At 52.7% G+C, this 18,743-nt stretch overlaps 6 protein-coding genes across 6 annotated transcripts; 4 read left to right on the forward strand and 2 right to left on the reverse strand.

Moving 5' to 3' along the window:
- Positions 1 to 956: 956 nt before the first annotated feature.
- On the forward strand, positions 957 to 2,042 carry B0H65DRAFT_416282 (cyclophilin precursor; the record flags this gene model as incomplete). The annotated part of the gene is made up of 4 exons (XM_062824032.1): positions 957 to 1,096; positions 1,181 to 1,248; positions 1,511 to 1,680; positions 1,746 to 2,042. 4 exons carry the CDS (start codon positions 957 to 959, stop codon positions 2,040 to 2,042), a joined length of 675 nt encoding a protein of 224 aa, XP_062686807.1.
- Positions 2,043 to 2,180: 138 nt separating this feature from the next.
- On the reverse strand, positions 2,181 to 3,901 carry B0H65DRAFT_47773 (RNA polymerase Rpc34). The gene is made up of 2 exons (XM_062827443.1): positions 3,508 to 3,901; positions 2,181 to 3,423 (listed from the first exon to the last, which is right to left on the reverse strand). The coding sequence occupies exons 1-2, from the start codon at positions 3,747 to 3,749 to the stop codon at positions 2,415 to 2,417; spliced, it is 1,251 nt and encodes a 416-aa protein (XP_062686808.1). The 5' UTR covers positions 3,750 to 3,901; the 3' UTR covers positions 2,181 to 2,414.
- A 754-nt stretch (positions 3,902 to 4,655) lies between these two features.
- B0H65DRAFT_544683 (major facilitator superfamily domain-containing protein) lies at positions 4,656 to 6,320 on the reverse strand (the record flags this gene model as incomplete). Its single annotated transcript, XM_062829312.1, has 2 exons — positions 4,656 to 4,846; positions 4,907 to 6,320. The coding sequence occupies 2 exons, from the start codon at positions 6,318 to 6,320 to the stop codon at positions 4,656 to 4,658; spliced, it is 1,605 nt and encodes a 534-aa protein (XP_062686809.1).
- Positions 6,321 to 8,805: 2,485 nt separating this feature from the next.
- B0H65DRAFT_47859 (Ser-Thr-rich glycosyl-phosphatidyl-inositol-anchored membrane family-domain-containing protein) lies at positions 8,806 to 10,201 on the forward strand. Its single transcript, XM_062827491.1, has 2 exons — positions 8,806 to 9,399; positions 9,588 to 10,201. The coding sequence occupies exons 1-2, from the start codon at positions 9,125 to 9,127 to the stop codon at positions 10,069 to 10,071; spliced, it is 759 nt and encodes a 252-aa protein (XP_062686810.1). The 5' UTR covers positions 8,806 to 9,124; the 3' UTR covers positions 10,072 to 10,201.
- A 507-nt stretch (positions 10,202 to 10,708) lies between these two features.
- On the forward strand, positions 10,709 to 14,697 carry B0H65DRAFT_47838 (uncharacterized protein). Its single transcript, XM_062827478.1, has 5 exons — positions 10,709 to 11,410; positions 11,472 to 11,620; positions 11,694 to 12,405; positions 12,465 to 12,751; positions 12,808 to 14,697. The coding sequence occupies exons 1-5, from the start codon at positions 11,118 to 11,120 to the stop codon at positions 14,514 to 14,516; spliced, it is 3,150 nt and encodes a 1,049-aa protein (XP_062686811.1). The 5' UTR covers positions 10,709 to 11,117; the 3' UTR covers positions 14,517 to 14,697.
- A 1,821-nt stretch (positions 14,698 to 16,518) lies between these two features.
- On the forward strand, positions 16,519 to 18,642 carry B0H65DRAFT_414257 (cytochrome P450; the record flags this gene model as incomplete). Its single annotated transcript, XM_062823903.1, has 6 exons — positions 16,519 to 16,596; positions 16,719 to 17,519; positions 17,771 to 17,817; positions 17,884 to 18,151; positions 18,226 to 18,401; positions 18,477 to 18,642. 6 exons carry the CDS (start codon positions 16,519 to 16,521, stop codon positions 18,640 to 18,642), a joined length of 1,536 nt encoding a protein of 511 aa, XP_062686812.1.
- Positions 18,643 to 18,743: the final 101 nt, after the last annotated feature.

An 18,743-nucleotide genomic window follows, 5' to 3' on the forward strand; every position in this document is an offset into this window, starting at 1 on the left:
CCTTCTCGTCTCTGGTCTTCGTTGTGCATCCATCGCCCGTGTAGCATCTCCATCGTTCGTTTGTTCGTACGTTGTTCAAGTATATTACTACCGACAATCATCTAGGATTTCATCCTCAAAATTGGTACGTTATCGTTTTCTCTCGTCGCTATCACCGGACCTCTGCCTGTTTTCCTTTGAGCCTTTTCTGTCTACAAGAGCTCTCCCTGTCGGCTGGGAGCTTGCCCAAAGCTTACAGCTCTGGGAGCTTCCATTCTCGGGATTTCTTGGCATCAATCCAACTCGAATGCCCTCTTTCATCCACGCTCGAGATGAAGGGTGAGGTTTGTCGGTTTGACAATACCACTGCACCGCCCTTTGGTTCCTACCTCAGACATGGCCATCAAGGTCGTCATGCCGTCCCTAACAAGAGAGTATCGTCCATTGGCCCCGCAATGTCGTCAATGGCTGCATGGAGGGGGCGTTGACAGAGGGGGACTCCAAATGACGAGGCAATCGCAACGTTATGAAGACACAACAAGCCATGGAGCCATGGGTCTACGATCCTTTGGCCCGGGTGTCTTTGAATACTAGCTTTTGCCAGCACTTTAACTGCCAACTATTCAGCCATCCATCCCACACACGGGTGGTGGCATTTTGGATGTCATTGTCAGCGTCGTCAACGCCAACCTTCTTGGAGACTCGGGGGAAGCGCCAACACCAGATGGCAGCTGTTTACTTGTTGGTCTGGTGTTCCTGAGCCAACGAGCCAATCCGAAGCCCACATGCGCCAAACATGACACTTGCAGAGGCGGCTCATGCCACTCCACGTTGTCAAGCTGAGATCAGTCGCCGCACTGGCAATTGGCAAACGAGACCGAACTGCCCGAGTCGCAGCATCCAGTCACGTGGCAAGCAGCTACGTACCTTCTCCGCCCCCCACTTCCAGATTGGCTGACCCCTCATTTTAGTTGAAAATGTTTGGACCCCGCCATTTCTCTGTCCTTAAGACAACAGGTTCTCTCGTCTCCTCGACTTTCTCGTCATCTCTCAAGCCCACTGCAACTTTCTCCTGCGCCAGAGCTTTTTCGCAAACATCCAGCATCATGTCCAAGGTGTAAGTCCTGCCGCCCCTCCAGCTCCGCGCAAACCTAGAAGCTGTGCCTACCTACCTCTAGCTTGACTGACCTGCATGCTTTAGTTTCTTCGATATCGAGTGGGAGGGTCCCGTCCTCGGCCCCGACAACAAGGCCACCAGCACGACCAAGGGTAGGTCGACTCTCCTCCATCTGCTTTGTCTTCATCAATCAAGCTCAGACAGTTTGCGACGGTCGCTGGGACTTCACCTGGACGATTGTCGTCGTTCGCAATGAGCACCACGTCGTCCGGTGTTGCCGCAGCCCCCAAGCTCCTGAACTACCCCTCCATACTGGTGCCCCTGAATCAGAACGCCCGCACTTAGCCTCACCGCCCCCCGCCCCGCCCGTCAACCGTCATGTCATGCCCATCTGATGTCTAACTCCCAATGCAGTTCAGAATGGCCGCATTAACTTCAAGCTCTACGACGACGTTGTCCCCAAGACCGCCCGCAACTTCAGGGAGCTCTGCACTGGCCAGAACGGCTTCGGCTACAAGGGCTCTTCTTTCCACCGCATCATCCCCGAGTTCATGCTCCAGGGTGGTGACTTCACCCGTGGCAACGTAAGTCCATACCCGCCCAGCAAGCTATCGAACAGAAAAGATCAATACCTAACCTTTCAACACAGGGCACTGGTGGCAAGTCCATCTACGGCGAGAAGTTCGCCGATGAGAACTTCTCCAAGAAGCACACTCGCCCCGGTCTTCTCTCCATGGCCAACGCCGGCCCCAACACCAACGGCTCCCAGTTCTTCGTCACCACCGTCCCCACCAGCTGGCTCGATGGCCGCCACGTCGTCTTCGGCGAGGTCGCTGACGAGGAGTCCATGAAGATCGTCAAGGCTCTTGAGGCTACTGGCTCCGGCAGCGGCGCGATTCGTTACTCCAAGAAGCCCACCATCGTCGACTGCGGCGTTCTCAACTAAATTTCCTTTATGGAGATTTTCGAGTCTGTTGGGGTTGGAGTCGCGGTACCATAATATTCCCGTTAATGTGCTGCTATAATACCTAGATAGCTCATCAACAGGACATCTTGCGCGACAAACCTTTCTTCACTGCATTGTCATCACTGTCACTTTGATCGTTGACATGAGCACGCAAACTGCTGTCTTTCCCTAGAAAGTTTCCAGACCATGTGAATGTTGTCTCGTCAATACTTTGAATGCTAAACAGGTTGCCCCCAACGCCTAAACGAAACCGAATTACCCTTTCCTTTTTCTACGCCGTCGATGCAGTTCTAATAGAGACCATGAATGTCTTTTGACAGAAAGAGACACAGATAGATATCTTGTAGTCGATCAAATCGAAATGACTTGTTCCTTGACCTCGTCACCATCCAGCCACTGCTTGAAATAGACGCAGTTGCTCGGGCTGACTGGTCCGCCTTCTTCGCACATATCGTACACGGGGCAACGCCCACATGGAGCCTCCATAAGGCCACTTGCACTCGGCTCGACTCCCATAAACGAAGTGACAACGCCTCCTTTAGTTGGGTCGTGGTCCAGGCGTCGTTGGTTGCACGTCCTCGGATCCTGTTTGGGGATGCGGGTCACACGGTACCCCTTGCGCCCATTGACCTTGACCGGTTCTACCAACCCGTCGTAGTATAGCACGTCCACCAGTTGCTGGATATCCGCCTCGCTCAATGTTGTGTTGTTCGTGATGCCGGCGTGGTGGATGAATTTGGCGATATCCGATACGGTCGGGTACGACTTGTAGCCGGCCGGCAGAGGCAGCAATTGCGGCTTGCCGGGCCTGGTCTTCTTCGCCGTAGTGGTAGTCGCCGGTGCCGCCGCCGCCGCCGCCGCCGTATCGTCGTTAGAGATCTCGCCCGCGCTGCGCTTCGTGCCCTTGGAAACATCTTCCGAGTGGGGAATGGTCCCCTGAACCACGCCCTTCTTGGGGATCTTTTCACGCTGCTGCGCTCCTGCTGCTGCCCCTGTTGTTCCTACTCCAGCACCGCCGTGGGAAGTATATGTAGATTTCTGCTTGATAAAGTCGAACACGATCTCCTGCAACTCGTTGATGAAAGCCGTATCGAGCTCGCCCTCGGTAAACCAGGGACCACCCGTAGCGCGATCAGAGGGACGGAGGTTCGCCTTGATGTACATCTTCTTGTTGGGGTGTTCGACGTTCTTCATGCTGGCGATGTAGCCCTTTTGCTCGAGGTACTTGATGCACTGCTTCATGAGATGGTCGGCCATGTTGAGCTTGTTCTTGATGGTCCGGTTCCAGATGCCGTCGGCCCCGGCTTCGTCGACCATGGCGTAGACCATCATTGTTTCGGAGTTAGGGAGGGAGGTGTATCTGTTGACGAAGGAAGGGGGTTAGTGGTTGCGAAGACAGGGCAAAGGGGAGGGGAGGGGAGGGGAAGAGAAATTAGGAACGCACTTCTTTGCATCCTCCCGGCTTCGCCATCTCCATGATAGTCCCGACGCCGTGGTGTTGCCGACAAAGAGCTTCTCGTCGCAGAGAATCTGGATCACCTGGATGAGCAGACCGATGTTATCCTGGGGAATGACCTGCATGTCCATCAGGTCGCGCTGGGTGAAGAGGCGCTGGTCGGAACCGTGGTCCCTCGCCGCCTCGTACAGCGCATCCTTGAGGATTTGGATCTTGTCGCGGTCGGCCATCGTGTGCTGGTGGTGATTCGGGATTTCGTGTGGTGGTTCTGGTGGCCGGGACGCGACGATTTGGAGAGAGAAGGGACTCGTTCGTCAATGCCCAGTTGGAAATGATCTGTTGGTTGGATTTGGAGAAGATGTGGTGGATGGCCAACTGCAGGTCGGTTTGTCAGACCGAGCTACACTGGTCGGCCACGAAATTTCCCAGAAGAAATGCCCCGCTGTTCTCAGCCTTGCATGAAGGAGCAGAATGCGACGTTTTTTGATTGGTCAATATGAGCAACGCCAAGAAGGGACCGACCTCTGCTTTGTGTTCCACGAAGTTGATTCGTCAGATGTCGTCTTCCTTCTTATGAGTGAAGAGTCATGATCAATGTGAAGTAGACCTGCGAGCATTGATGGCTGAGGCCTTGATCTATTTGAACTAATTATAATCACAGTGAATCTTCCCCCGAGTTCTAATCTATGAACGGAACTTGAATTGTTGTACCTTCCACGAACTGCTCGATGTAAGCGGTCCTTTCAGTGGAGCACGTTCCACTTGCCGATCAGCCTTGCAGGACCACGCGGGCCGTCCCATTTCAAGGTTCTTCTTCTGCAACACTTGTCTCATTCTTCAACCCTCCTACCTCCAAATTCCAACGACACAGCAACTCTCGCCGATCGAGTCATCACATGGTGCACACGTCACCCTAGCTCACACTACATTGTTTCCTGCCCAATAACTTTTCTAACCCGACCTAACTCAATCTCCTCATTAGATTCCTTCTGCGAAACTCAAAGTGCAACCCGAAGGATCAACGCCCAAAATACTTACAGGAATTGAAAGGCAACCTCTTGCCGCAGTGTATCCCATGATCAAACCACCGACAATTTTCGCATAACCACCTCTCCATCTTCTTCCAACTTCACTCATCACAGAATGATTCGCCAGTTTGCTTGACGGTGCCTGATTCTCGCGCCAAAGGGAATCAACAACGCCATACCTCCGCCCATTATGAGCGCAAATACGCCTGCCGTTGTTCCGAAAGCCTCAACATAACCCACCTTCTGGACCCAGACTAAAACCGAGGCTGCGAAGAAGAAGCAAACCACATTCTTTGATCCTACATCATGCCATGATTAGCAAAGTTACTGAACCAGGAGGGAGTCATGCTGCTTCTTACCATTGACAAGCATAAGAGCATCCGAGTTCACTGGAAGCAGACAGTCCGAGACATAGGCCATGATGATGGTCGGCACCGCCGTCATTGCTACCGAGATCATGCCATAGCCAAAGAACAGGCTGACCCAGCCCATCGTCTTTTCAACGCCATATCCGAACACCAAGCAGCCCGAGCCGCTGATGATTAGGGGTACGATGCAGAGCCACAGTCGGTTCTCCGGTTCGTACACGCCATTGTTGCGCTTGGTCTTCCAGTCGCAAAACCTGTCAACCGCCCAGCCGCCCAAGACGCTGCCGAAGAGGTTGCCAATGAGTCCCGGGATGTTGATCAAACCGTTGACCATGGGCGACCAGTTATACGGCGGTGACTGAAAAACAAAGGGATTGAGGATGTTCACGGCCACCGTCATCTCCAGCGAAATTGCATATGCAAGAAAGGCAAAGATGACACAGGGATATGACCACATGGGGAAGGGTCGGAAGAACAACCTCCAGAGGGGGGTCTCACGAGAGACTACAGGCCAGACACTGATCTCCTCTGCCCAGGACTTCTTTGGAAGATTCAGACCTGCAGGGCTCTCATCAGTGTGGCCCAGAGGTGAACGAGCTCCCTGAGCATTTCCGGAACCGATCCCCTTTTCCGCATCCGAGGGACCGACTGGCCCTGGAGTCGGTCCTCGACTGGTCCCCGAGTCGGAGTCAACTGGCTTTTGGCTGTAGCGAACATAAGTGGTCTCCGGCACCAGGAACATAACCGTCAAGAAGTTGATCATGATCAGAATGAAGGCCGTCCACTTATGCCACCTCCAGCTGTACTTCGACACGATGAAGCCACAGATCAGCGGACCGATGGTGTTCCCTCCCGAGATGAAGTTCATATAGATACCCATCACGGAGCCCCGTTCGTGCAAGAAGTACAGGTCGTTTGCAATGCTCGCTCCGAGGGCTTCGGTCGACGATCCAGCAAACGCTGCGACGATGAGGGACCATAGCAAGGACTCGAACGTGTCAGCCAAGGCTCCCCACATGGAGCAGGCGCAGAGCAGCCCGCACGCGAAAACGAACACTGGCCGTTTGCCATAATAGTTGGCAATGGGAACCCAGAAGAAGTTGAAGGCGCCGAGGGTGAGGATAGGCCATAGAAGCAGGGCGCCGGTCTCCGTTGTTGTCTTTCCAAACTCCTGGGAGAGGATGTAGAAGGCAGGTGTCAAGCCCCCGATGCCGAAGTTGGTCAAGAAAGCGAAGGAACAGACCGATAGGAAAACGACCCTCTTCTTGCGCCGGCTCCAGAGCAGGGGATCATTTGGGTCGTTCTCAGATGGCTTCGGGACCAGGACAACTGGGGAGTTGTCAGCTAGGCGAAGCCGCACTGTCCCTTCGGCGGGATCGAGGTCGTGAAGACTATGGAGGACCATGATGACTTGGCGCGCTTCGTGTCCGCGTTTTCTCGTGATCAGGGCTGTTAAGGTTGTTACAACAAAGACGTATGACAACTAAACGGGTAAGAAACAACAATTGATGCTTCAGGCTTTACAAAAACAAGACGTGATAAATATTGTTGCCCAGCGACCATGAGGGTTGAACAATCCCTTTTCTCATTTTCAACCCATCTCTTCGACTCTTTTGTCGCCGAGGGTGTGTGAACAATAAATGCCACAAGTTGGGTTGTCTTTTGGCCGGTGAGCATGGCATTTACTGTTCAGACAGCCTGTCGCCCTCTGAACCGGTCTGCGGACATCCGATTGTGATATCTTGATTGCCGAATATCGACGCGCCTATAGCTTACAGGAGCGCATTAACTTCTGTTGTCATCGCCAGCTGATTGATATGCCCAGAAGTGTGTAATGTCGAGGTGTGAGCCTCCATAGAGCCTGTTGGCTTCCACAAACATCAGTCCAGAAGTCTTCGGCACCAGCTGACAGATACGCTGTGCATGCTCTGGTCAAAAACACATGCAAGTGTACAGACGATTCAAGATCATGGACCTACCACTGCTGACATACATGATGAGGTTCAATCAAGGTATGCAGGGTGAGCCAGTTCTGCATCGAAAGCTCAAGTGCAATGACATCGGAGACTGAGTATCGCGATCCGTTCAAACGCCACTGCTTCTGTTAAACTGTGTTAGCTCACAACGCGAACTCACCACTGAGCAGCTAACAGAAACAAACCATCACTGTGCATCAAGGCTCTTCACCACCAAGACCAAGACACATCTCGCCCTAAAAACGCACAGCGTACCATATAATTTCGTCAAACTCGGTTTACAGATCAGGTACAATCGTGCGGACCCTGTAGGGCTAAAGGTCTGCCAGTTACGTTTGGCTGTATGTACGTGGCTGTAGAAGCACATGGCAGAGCTATAACCCTGCGTTGCCGGACTGACCTGTAAACCGAGTTTGACGAAATTATATGGTATCCCCATCTCGTCGCGTTTATGCTCATTGGATAATCCTCATGCCCAAAGGCTGTGAGTGAGCTCTGTCGGAGACTTCGACAGTCAGTGAGATGGGACCAGCCCAGATCAACCGCCTTTGCAAAGTTCACAGAAGAGGGTTTAGCAGAGGCTTTCAGTCACCCTGTAACAGGATCGTTTAACAGATTTGAACTCATATAGACGAACTTCTCCAATTTCTCGTGTTGTCTAGAATCCTGTTCTGACACAGTTGAAGCTGCATCTCTTCCAACGCACTCGCCCGCCGTCGACCTGTGAGATCAGGTTTGAGGGCTTCCACTGCCAGAAGCAAGCATTCTCGCCGAGAAACAACAATCCGGAACCCAGTGCAGAACGTTCCAAAAACAAAAACCAGTCTGCCGAGACTGCCAATGCCTGCCAATGCCCATCAAGTGAACATCGAAATCGTCCTTTGGGTCTTCCAGAAATTGGGCAAGGTTTTGACTTGCGATTGTTCATTTCTTCGCTCGGTCGCTTCACCGGTTCGCTTGCGCGGATGTTTGCTCGATAGCCCGTCGTTCGGTATCGGAACATTGAACTGACCATCTCCGCTCTTTAGTCCTTGCCTGTTGTTGGTTTGATCTCGCTTGTTGCCGCTGTGGGTAGGACTTAGTCCGTGAAAGAACACCAACCCCGAACCCTGCGGGTTTTGATGGAGTTGTGGATGCCCATATCACCGTTCTTACCCCACGACGGCCACTGCAATCTTTTGGTGAAATTCACAGGATTGCGCGGTGTCTTCGGCGTAGGTAGAGGCGGCCAGTGACATCTCATCAAGCGCCAGGCGGCCACCGTGTTGTTGTGGAAGAGGCGAGGGCCTCGCTCGTTCGTGTTATCGCCCTGTCGGGCTACTACATATTGAACACCTTCTGCCTACCGCATTCGTTGCCGTATTCCCGGCGCTACGGATATCGTTCCAATGCAGAACGTGGGCGGCCAAAGGTGCGCTAGAATGGTGGATGTCACCCCCTGAAAAAAGAAGCTGGGAAGAACCTGGAGAGGCCCGCTGCGTTCATTCGCTTCTTGTTCGTGGTGGATATTTGCCCCAGAGTGCCACGCCTTTGCAATTGTCTCAGACATGACTTATCGGTTATCATTTCGATGCCTGGACGACTCAAAACATCATTTCTTTTCATGACAGGGGAGGCCGGCGGCCGCCAGAAGGTGACACCATTTTCTCGTCTCAGCGCCAGCCAGCAATGTTAGCCAAGCAAGCATGGCTTGCATAGAAGTTCGTCTGAATGGATACGGATGAGACGCAAGGTACGGTGCAACCTCAACATTTCCCAGGGTCGTGCACCTTGGTACCAATTCCTACTGGCTCTAGCAAAAGCCATTGTGATGATTATGGCAACCAACGAACTGTTTTCATTGGCCCTGGTCATCAAATTTCACGATGCAAGTGAGGAAAAGGCAATCCATAACAGAAATGGTCCTAGTTTCGGGGTCGCTAGCGTCCTTCTTTCGCTCACGCAGGGCACCCTTCAAGACATCCCACACATCGTGCGAGGTGTGATTGTCAGGGGTAAGAGGTGGAAAAGATGGAGCAGAGCTGAGAGTCAGAAGCATTACAAAAAGAAGCCCAACGGCCACCTCCACGTTTTCTGTTCCTTTTCTTTCTGATCGTCATCCGGCCGCAGTCACTCCTTTGATATCCGCAGTGCCGTCACTCCTTACGTTCCTTACACTCAGCAATCACGATCTGTTTTTTATTTATTGATTTTTTTTTTTGATTTTTTGATTTTTTTTTGGTTCTTCTTCAAGATGCGTCTTCTTGCTCTCGCTGCCCTCGCGGCGCCGCTCGTCTCGGCCCTCCAGTTCACTGACCCCGCCGCTAATGCCACCCTTCACAAGGGTGAGACCTATGACCTGAAGTGGTCCACCGTCGATACCGACCCCAACGACTTCAGCGTCTACCTGGTCAACTTTGTCAACTGGCCTCCTTACTATGCGCCTCTGGCCTATAACGTTGAGCCTTCCTCCGGCGAGCTCAGCGTGACCATCCCTTGCGACATTGATAGCTCCTATGGCTGGCAATTGTATGTTCATCCTTTACATGTTCATGTCAGAACATGATAATGCCCCCCCATCATACCCAAACAAACCCCTGGGTCTCTTTCCCCCTCCTCCTCTCGGGAAGTGGGACCCGTTTCAGGAACCAAAACAACCAAGAAAGTATAGGCTGACTCGTTGCCCCCTTTCTTCTCTTGGCGCTTCTCGTCCACAGCAACGCTATCAACGGGACCAACGTCTACGTTATCTATGCCCAGACGCCCAAGTTCTTCATCAGCGGTGGTCCCTGCTCAAACTCGCCCTTCCCGACCGGGGCGCCCTCGAGCTGCGCGCCAGAGGCCACCGTCACCGTCACGGTGAGCACAACCCTTTCGCAGTCCTCCTTCTCCACTCTTCTCTACGCCAACTCTACCGGAACCGCCAGCCCTACTACTCTTATGAAGCCCGCCACCATTACCAAGTCCCCCCTCCCTGGAAAGGTTCCTGACACCATTGGCTGGGGCCCCTCAGGCTACAATCATCCCGTAAAATTGACCGCTATCCCTACCGGTCCCGGTGACGTCCCCGTGCCGGCCACCACCGCTCCTCCCGTCGCCAACGGTGCTGTGTTCCTGGCCAAGACTGGCAGCACGAGCACCATCTACCACACCGTCTACAGGGATCTCTCTGAGGTCCTGGACCAGGGTTGCATGTGCTAAAGCAACATGGCTCATGCTATCATGCAAGAAACAAGGAAGAAGGAAATTCGATTGTTGAAGGAGGGAAGGAAGGATGATGGAGGAAGTTCTGTTGGGCTGAGTGTTGGTGGTTTGTTGACTTGGAAACCGAAATGCGAGCAAGCGATATCTTCAATCGATGAAGGGGCCCAACAGTGGTCACCCGAAGCGAGAAAGGATATTTATCATTTTTTTTTTCGAGAGCACTAGCGTTTGAATGAAAACCGTCGCTGAAAAATCCATCAACTGAGTTCGAGTTTGGAGTGTGAGTGTGTTTGCAATTTGAGTGCGATATGAAGAGCCAGATTCATGGGACTCGCGGTATAAAGAAGGTTATATAGGGGAGCTTTGCGTCGGGAGTCCGGCATGGCTTGGACTTTTCGAAAGGAAAGACACAAAATCTGGACTGGACGTAGGCCGAGGACATGAAGATGCCGAGGCTTGCGGAAGCTGGGCAACGAGATAAGGCCTGGGCACATCTGCAGGGTCAGCAATCAGCATGGTCTTGGCCTGACAGCAATCTCATCCCTACAACCTCTGGAATCAGTGGCATTCACATGCTGAACTTTTGCAACATTATGACTCTGATCCCCACGACAAAATTCGATGAACGGAGCGGCTGACTGAATCGCTAAAAGACTCAGCCATGAACTCATTCACAGACCGCCAAATATCACGAATCACCTTTAAAGAATCATAGGCGTCACCAGTCGGTGCGAGTTGTTTGCATTGGAAAGTCGCTGTTAGTGGTAGGGAATCGGACATTCAGTATTGCACCGTAAACTCCGGTCATACTTTCATGGACCAATGATATCAGTCGTTGTCTCCGAAAAAGGAAAAGCGGGTGGGTCCTGACACGGAGAAAGGGCGTTGTTAAAATCTCCGGTCATCGTCCACTGTGACCCTCACTCGCTCTTCCATGTTTCTGATTGACATTCCAGTCTGTCATCATTTTTTTCAATCGATTATCCCCTATCTGAAAGCCATGTAACACATCTTTTGAGTCTCTTACTCACAAATTTACGACAATGGAGCAAGTTGGGCGAGAAACAACTCCAACGGCAACGACGCACGGAGTTGGCGGTGGAGGAGGACGGAGTGGTTCATTAGCATCGGAGAGCGCGCCGTCCAACACGAATGCGAACTCGCATCCGACAAACGCCAAATGGGGAAATGCCTGTGCCCAGTGTGCGGCCGCGAAAGCAAAGTGTTCACGACAATCTGATGCTCCTGGGACAAAGTGCGGTAGGTGTGAACGTTTGGGTAAAGATTGCACAAACCAGGTGCACCGCCCGAGGAAGAAGAGAGCTGTTCGACCATCGTTAGTGACACCATCACTCATTCTCATTGTCTTCTTACACTAACACATATCCCGCTCATAGAAAGACTGCTCAGCTGGAACAACGGCTCAATGGACTTGTCGACCTCCTCAAGGCATCTGGGGATTTGCGAGGCATCCCCATCGCAGATAGTGTGGCCTCTCAAGAGGTCATGTCCGCCTATGATAGTGTCTCATGCATAGCCCGAGATCGTAAGCGACGTCTTCACCATCGTCATCATCAACCTTCAGAGTCATGCTGACCCAACCTCGTTCATACACCTAGACGACCTGCAGATTGCCGTTGGTGCTCCTCAAGCATCCGGCTCCGGGAAGAGGCGAGCAAGTCTCACTCCCTTGGAAGATGATCGTCATGGCACCAGCGAGGGTGGCTATTCCGACGATGAAAGTCATAGTGACAGCTCAGAACTTCTGGGTGACGGGCCCATCCATGTGCCAAAACACTACAACTCTTACGCACCATCCGGGTGTATGTGCAGAGCACGCGGCGAGATTCGAGGTCCGTCAGAGTCAGATGAGACCATCCTCACCATCTACCAGACTCATCTCAGCCCGCTCTTTCCATTCGTCATCATCCCTGTTGGTACAACCGTCCAAGAGCTTGAGCAGTCTCGTCCATTTCTCTTCTCGGCCATTCGGATGGTGACCACGCTTACGAGCATGCGGTCGATGAGAGCTCAGATGTATCGGCTAGTCCGACATGTCTCAGAACGCATGCTCTTGCGGTCAGAGAGGTCACTGGATCTGCTACAAGGCATTCTCGTCATGATCGGCTGGTATCAGTACCATTGTCTGATGCATGCCCAGTTGAACAACCTCATACACCTGGCCGCAAGTCTTGTTTCCGACCTGGGGCTGAACCGGGATCCGAAGGTGCAAGAGAGGATAAGCGTCATGGTACTGTACCCCGACGATCCCAAGCCACGGACAAATGAGGAACGAAGAGCTCTTTTGGGCTTGTGGTATATGGCTTCAACGTGAGTATTCAGCTTACTTATTATACCTATGGCCTCTATGCTGACATGTAACACCACAGTATATCCGTTGCGTTCGGAAAACTCGAGTCCATTAGATACTCGCCATACATCCAGCAGTGTCTGAATGAGCTGCAAGAGTCAAAGGAGTACGAAACAGATGGGATACTGGTCCACATGGTCCAGTTACAGCATCTGATGGAGAAGATCGCCCAAGTCAACTCCAAAACAGAATCCCCGGAATCCGTTGGAGGGATTGCTAGGGCTCCAGTTGCGGCTTACATGTCGACGTTCCAGAGTGAGCTTGACAAGATATGTGGTTCGCTCAATAAGAGTCAAAAGAACAATAGTATGATTGCACTAAAGCCTCCATATACCGCCAAACTATGCTAACATACACACTAGAATATCTCATGGTGTATGTACATTCGGCCAAGATGCGTCTCTGCGAGCCTCCAGTCATCGATGCATCCTTACTGGCCAGGTTCTACAAAGACCTCACTGCGCTTGACGACAACACTCCGTCGGCTCTTGATCTCTTTTACCGGGTAAGCAGTGGGGTACGAGAGTGGTTCGACCATTGGTTTGCTGTACCCGTATCAACATACTTTTACCTACCGGTCTCCATCACTTGTCAGATCGTTTACGCCGTATCGATGCTTGCTCGCTGGTCCAAGATCGTCTCCCCCATCAAGCCATTACCTTCATCACAAAACAAGAACACCATATCCACGACGTCCCAGCCCCAGCAACCCATCACCACCGCAGCATCTTACTGTTCGACACCTACCTCAACACCTGCCTTCGTACCTACGCCCTCCCCTCACCACAGCCGATCATGCGTGTGCAACTACGGCGCCGGCCCACCGCCGGACTTCTCACAACGACCACCCGCCACATCCTCAACCATCAGCACCCCCGCCCCTGCCACTCCCTGTCCCGGCCCCGTCTGCTCCCGCGCCACCTCCACCGAGCCCACGTCCACAACCACCCCTAACACCACCATCACCACCACCGATCAACAAACAGCCTCTAATCTTCCCTCAAAAAACAACAAAAACAACCCCCTCTCCTCCGTCCGCTGGCGCGAAACCACCGACCCCCAACTTCCCCACATCGTCGCCATGCTCCAAGAACAGCTCAACTCCCAGCCCGGTCTGAGGATTGACATCACCGAGACCATGGCCCAGCTCGGCGCCCGCTTCCAGCAGGCCGGCGACGACATGAAGGAGGCGAGCGGCGGCGAGCCGGATAGCAACATGTGGGAGGTCAGTGCGAAGGGGTTGGTCATGACCAAGGCTAAGTTGGAGAGGTTTGCGGAGTTTGTCGCTCAGGGGGGAAAGCTTCTTGATGATCAGGGGAAGGAAGAGGGGGAGGGAGTTGGAGTTGGAGGGGGAGGAGGGGGGGATGATGTTGCTTGTTTGCCACCGGGGACGCGGACGGGGACGGGGGCTGGGATGGGAGGTGGTGGAGATGGGGGGAGCAGGAGGGCAGCGAGCAGTTTTCCTTATCAAGAAGGAGGAGGAGGAGCAGCGGGAGGTGGTGGAGTAGGAAGTGCAGGTGCAGGAGGAGGGGTTGAAGCTGGGCGTACCTCGGCGTCTTCTGGCTCTGGATCTGGAGAGAGATATGCCCAGCAGTCCGCTTTAACGAGAAGAGGAGGAGGAAGAGGAACAGGAGATATTGTAACAAGCAGCCGCGGCCGCGGCAATACTACTGCTACACAGTCACAGTCACAGTCACAACCGTGGCTGGCCGGTCTAAGCCAAGTACAAGCACAAGGACAAGGACAAAGCATGGGGGCACCACCAATACCGCAGCAACATCAACAACCTTCTTTCCAAGGGTCCTCCTATGCAGGAGCAACATCAGGGCACAATATGAATGGTGCGAGTATCCATCATAGCCTGGGCGCTGCTACGGCCGCGGGGGTCCATGGCGGGGATGCCGGATATCCCTCCGCTATGGTAGGGGCGACAGGAGGGGGGGTAGGAGGGGCAGGAGGAGGATGGCAATGCAACAATCTACTTGCCACGGAGTTCATGGATCAACTGGCTCCTTGGCTTTGGTACTACGGCGTTGGAGACTGGCCGGGGGCAGGACCGGGTGGGGTATAAGCCGTGTATTGTAGGTATGGGTATGGGTATAGGTAATGAATAGTATGGGGGTATGGTTCAAGGGCAGGTATGTATAGGAGAAAGAACAACATCCAGCCTCCCCATTCCGGAAGGACTTGCGCGGGTAGCATACACATACACATATACATACAGCCCAGGGCTTATTGTGTTTACTGCATAGTAAGGGTATCACGGGCGGTACGGGCGTGGCGTGATCTCTAACCTGAACTTGGTTGTTGAACGACGGAAACACAAGATTCTACCGACTACGACTATGGCATACGACCCTGACATGGAAGCAACGGTAGATAGGTACGGTGGGAGTGGAAGTGACATGACATGGAGTCTGGTTTCAGCGAAAGGGAAAGTTCTACATCTGGATACTACATGGAACGGGCTCGGCAACGCTAGAAGCACTCGACTGCAACGCAGGATACACTATCAGTCAGGCGGTTGCAAAGTTGCAACAGGCCGGCAGAAAAAAAGGAGTATGCTTACGCCGAAGTCCGGACGGTGGCTCAGATAAAACTCGGAAGAGGCCCTAAGATTTCTTGAGACCGGTTAAGGTAGCCCGATGACAGAAAAACCCCGACGGCATGTTTTTTCCATGACTCTTGTCTGTATACTGTGCAAGGGCAAGAGATCTCTTGGGATATGACCGGCCAAGCGAATCCTAAGACAATTCCCGAAGCAAGAGATCACTAAAAGTGATGCTCCTGCATCCACCCATCAGTCACAGAGTACCGTATCTCTCCTAGCAAAATGTGACGGAATCTTCAGCGAAAGGGCAACGCGCATGAACGACTCGATATCTCTCTTCAACTCGAAGGATTCTTGAGCAAAAAGAAGGCAATACGCATGAACTCCTCACAAATATTCTCCCCAATATCCAACCGATATCCCATATATGTTGTCTTCTTGGTAAACCGTGCGGGCTGGAGCCAGACTGGTCTGCATTGGCAAAACGCATTGGCAAGCCATCGATGCCACCAAATACGGAGGCTACCAAACAGGTAACTGTATGTAGTAGTGAATGAAACCGGTTTATCTTCACATGTGCAAGTTTTTACGTAAGGACATTGGTAGGCTGGCAGGGTAGCCGGTCGTGCCCCGGTGTAGTAGGGTGACTGGGTAGGTAGGTAGTTCGCCTTCAATAATCTGTACCTACCTACCTACCTAGGTATCCATCAAGATGCCAGACCGGCGTGGAACACAGTCTCGAGACAGTTTAACAGTAAAAAAACGACATTCCCCTTGATCTTTCAAGCATGACCTTCTCAGAAGACAAGGAAAAGGAAAATCATTTGCCGCTTCGAAGTAGCACTCCCGCATCTTTACTCCTCCCACTCCACCTAGGGTCGTCTTCCGTGGTCTTCTCCTCTGCCGAGACATACATACACAGTATATACCACGCTAGGGACGCTCCGCGTGGAGTAGGATCAGCTGTGAATGCCCACGGGGATATGCAGGACATTCTACCGGTCGGTCGCCAAGATAGGCCAGAAAGAAAAAAAAAAGTCGTTGACAATACGACGATCATGAAGCCTGGAAGCTCGTGGTGATTGTGTGGGGTATAGTGGATAGCGGTGGTGGATAATGAACTTGAAGATGGTTACTGGAAGGGGTATCAAGGGGAACATTGATGGATGGACGTAGGGAGGACTACTACTACATGGAGTATCAATTGCATGCTGATGGGTAGGGATGACTACTACATGGAGTATCATGTTTGGGATGAATACCACAGACAGTACCTAGGATGGGAGGCAAAAGACAGACAAGGCAGGGACGTAGGAGTCGTTGTGTATAAAGACGGGAGAGGTTTGCTCACCATCTTCGAGGGTTCTGGTCGATGTCAGGCATCCAAGTGGCTTTAAGTGTTGAGTGAAGACTCAACAGGCAAAGTTGCACTTACTAAGGTACTTTCTTCTTTACCCTCTGAAAGGGCTTCAGAATCTTTGGTCAAGCCCTGAATCAAGCCCAAGGGCAACGATCACACACAATGCCCGTCATTGACAAGCTCACCGGTGCCACCGGGTTGTCAGGACTACACCTGCTTCTCGGTGCCGTTGGAGTCTCTGTAAGACTATCCCAATATCATCTCATCAGTTAGCCCATTGAGTCGACATGAACCTTCCACCGTCTATCAACCCTCACTACCGATGAGAAAGAACCTCCACTAACCGTTCCCTTCCCACCCAGCTCATCCTGTACATCACTGCCACCACAATCTACAACATCTTCTTCCACCCTCTCGCCTCCTACCCCGGTCCCCTCCTACACCGCGCCTCCCCCATCCCCTTCGGCATCCGCCACACCCTCGGCCTACAAGCCTTCCACACGCAGACCCTTCACGACAAGTACGGTCCCGTCGTGCGCATCTCGCCCAACCACCTCTCCTTCACCGACGTGCGCGCCTGGCGCGACATCTACGGCCACATCGCCGGCAGCCGTCAGGGCCAGGAGGAGATGTCCAAGTGCAAGTCCTTCGTCCGCCCCGTCGACGACCAAGCCACGCACATCATCAGCGCCGGGCGCGAGGAACACACGCAGCTGCGCCGGGCTTTGTCCAACAGCTTTTCGGACGCTTCGATGCGCGGGCAAGGGCCGCTGATCGGGAAGTACATCGACTTGCTGATCCACAAGCTTCATGAGCAAGGGGAGGAGGGGAGGGTGCCCCTGAATGCGACATCGTGGTATAATTGCGTGACGTTTGATATTACCGGTGACTTGATCTTTGGCATGCCGTTCGGCGCGCTGGCGGGGAATGCAAACCATCCGTGGTTGCAGTTCATCCTGGGCAGCTTGAAGAGCATGTCGCCGTTGGGGGCGCTGAGCTATGTGGGACTACACTGGGTTGCTCAGGTCCTCTGGAAGATGTTGGGCGCGGAGGTGTTTAGGAAGAGTATGGAGAGCGTTGATCTGATGTTGAAGGAGAGGTTGAAGATGCCGGTGGATAGGAATGATTTGTTCGTGGGTTTGGTTCAACGGCAGGAGAAGCTGGTAAGTGCTCTTGTTTTTTTGCCCTTTCGTTTGTCCTTTGTCGTTTTTCCTGTTGCGTTTCGACCACACGGAATTCGGCAAGGCCACCAGCCCTACCCGTCGGAAGATTTCCCTTTCCGCGTTGATGACGTGCATCGTGGTGGTGCCAAGGTGGCACAACCGACAGCCACCCGTCAGCATAACGTTCCTCCCGCCCCCTTCCCCCCTTTTGCGAACCAACAGCATAAAGCTAATCATGAGTTGCCAATTAGGGTCTCAGCTTTGAGAAACTTTCCGCAAATGCCTGGTTTCTTGTGCTGTGAGTCTTCCCGAACTCTGGCATTGTCTGACATAACCTACCTGATTCTAACATATGTCAAAACAGTGCCGGATCGGAAACAACAGCAACTACCCTCTCGGGCGTAACTTACTTCCTCACGCAGAACCCCGAAGTCCTCAAGAGAGTGACCCAGGAAGTCCGCACTGCGTTCAAGTCCGTCGAAGAAATCGACATCAACTCCGTTAACAAGCTCACCTACATGCTTGCCGTGCTAAACGAGACCCTGCGTTTGTATCCCCCCGTGACATCGAACTTGCCTAGGATTGTGCCCCGTGGAGGAGCCAAGGTTTTGGGAGAGTATATCCCTGAAGGGGTGAGTAATGCCGTTTAACCCCGACACATGTGATTGAGCAGGGAACACTGACTTGGTGATTGTTCAACACGCAGACACTCGTCGAAGTCCAACAATGGTCCATGAACCACAGTCAAGAGAACTGGGCCGACCCCTGGACTTTTAATCCCGCTCGCTTCCTCGACGACAAGGAGACGGCTATGGCGAAGGGCAACATGCTCGACGCTTTACAGGCATTCGGTGTCGGTCCTAGGAACTGTCTAGGAAGAAAGTAAGCATATCTCGTCGTTCCTGTCATCTCGGATGACAATGGTCCTGTACTAACCGCAGCTCACACTCCGAATAGCCTCGCGTATGCTGAAATGAGATGGATTCTTGCCCGTATACTTTTCGATTTCGATCTGCGGGGGGCACCGACCAACCAGAAATGGATCGAACGGCAAAGGTCGTACGGTCTCTGGATGAGGGTACCTCTTGATGTGTACTTTGAGCCTGCGAGAGAGAAGAAGTAAGGGAGATACTTGGGTACAGCAGTGTCGGTAAAGTACGATCCATGGGGTTTGGTAGAGGCTTCACTTTCCTGTCACTTGGTGGAATGTAGTAGAAATAAGAA

The sequence above is a fragment of the Neurospora tetraspora genome, assembly GCF_033439725.1.
Source record: "Neurospora tetraspora strain CBS 560.94 chromosome Unknown B0H65scaffold_1, whole genome shotgun sequence".
Lineage (NCBI taxonomy): Eukaryota > Fungi > Ascomycota > Sordariomycetes > Sordariales > Sordariaceae > Neurospora > Neurospora tetraspora.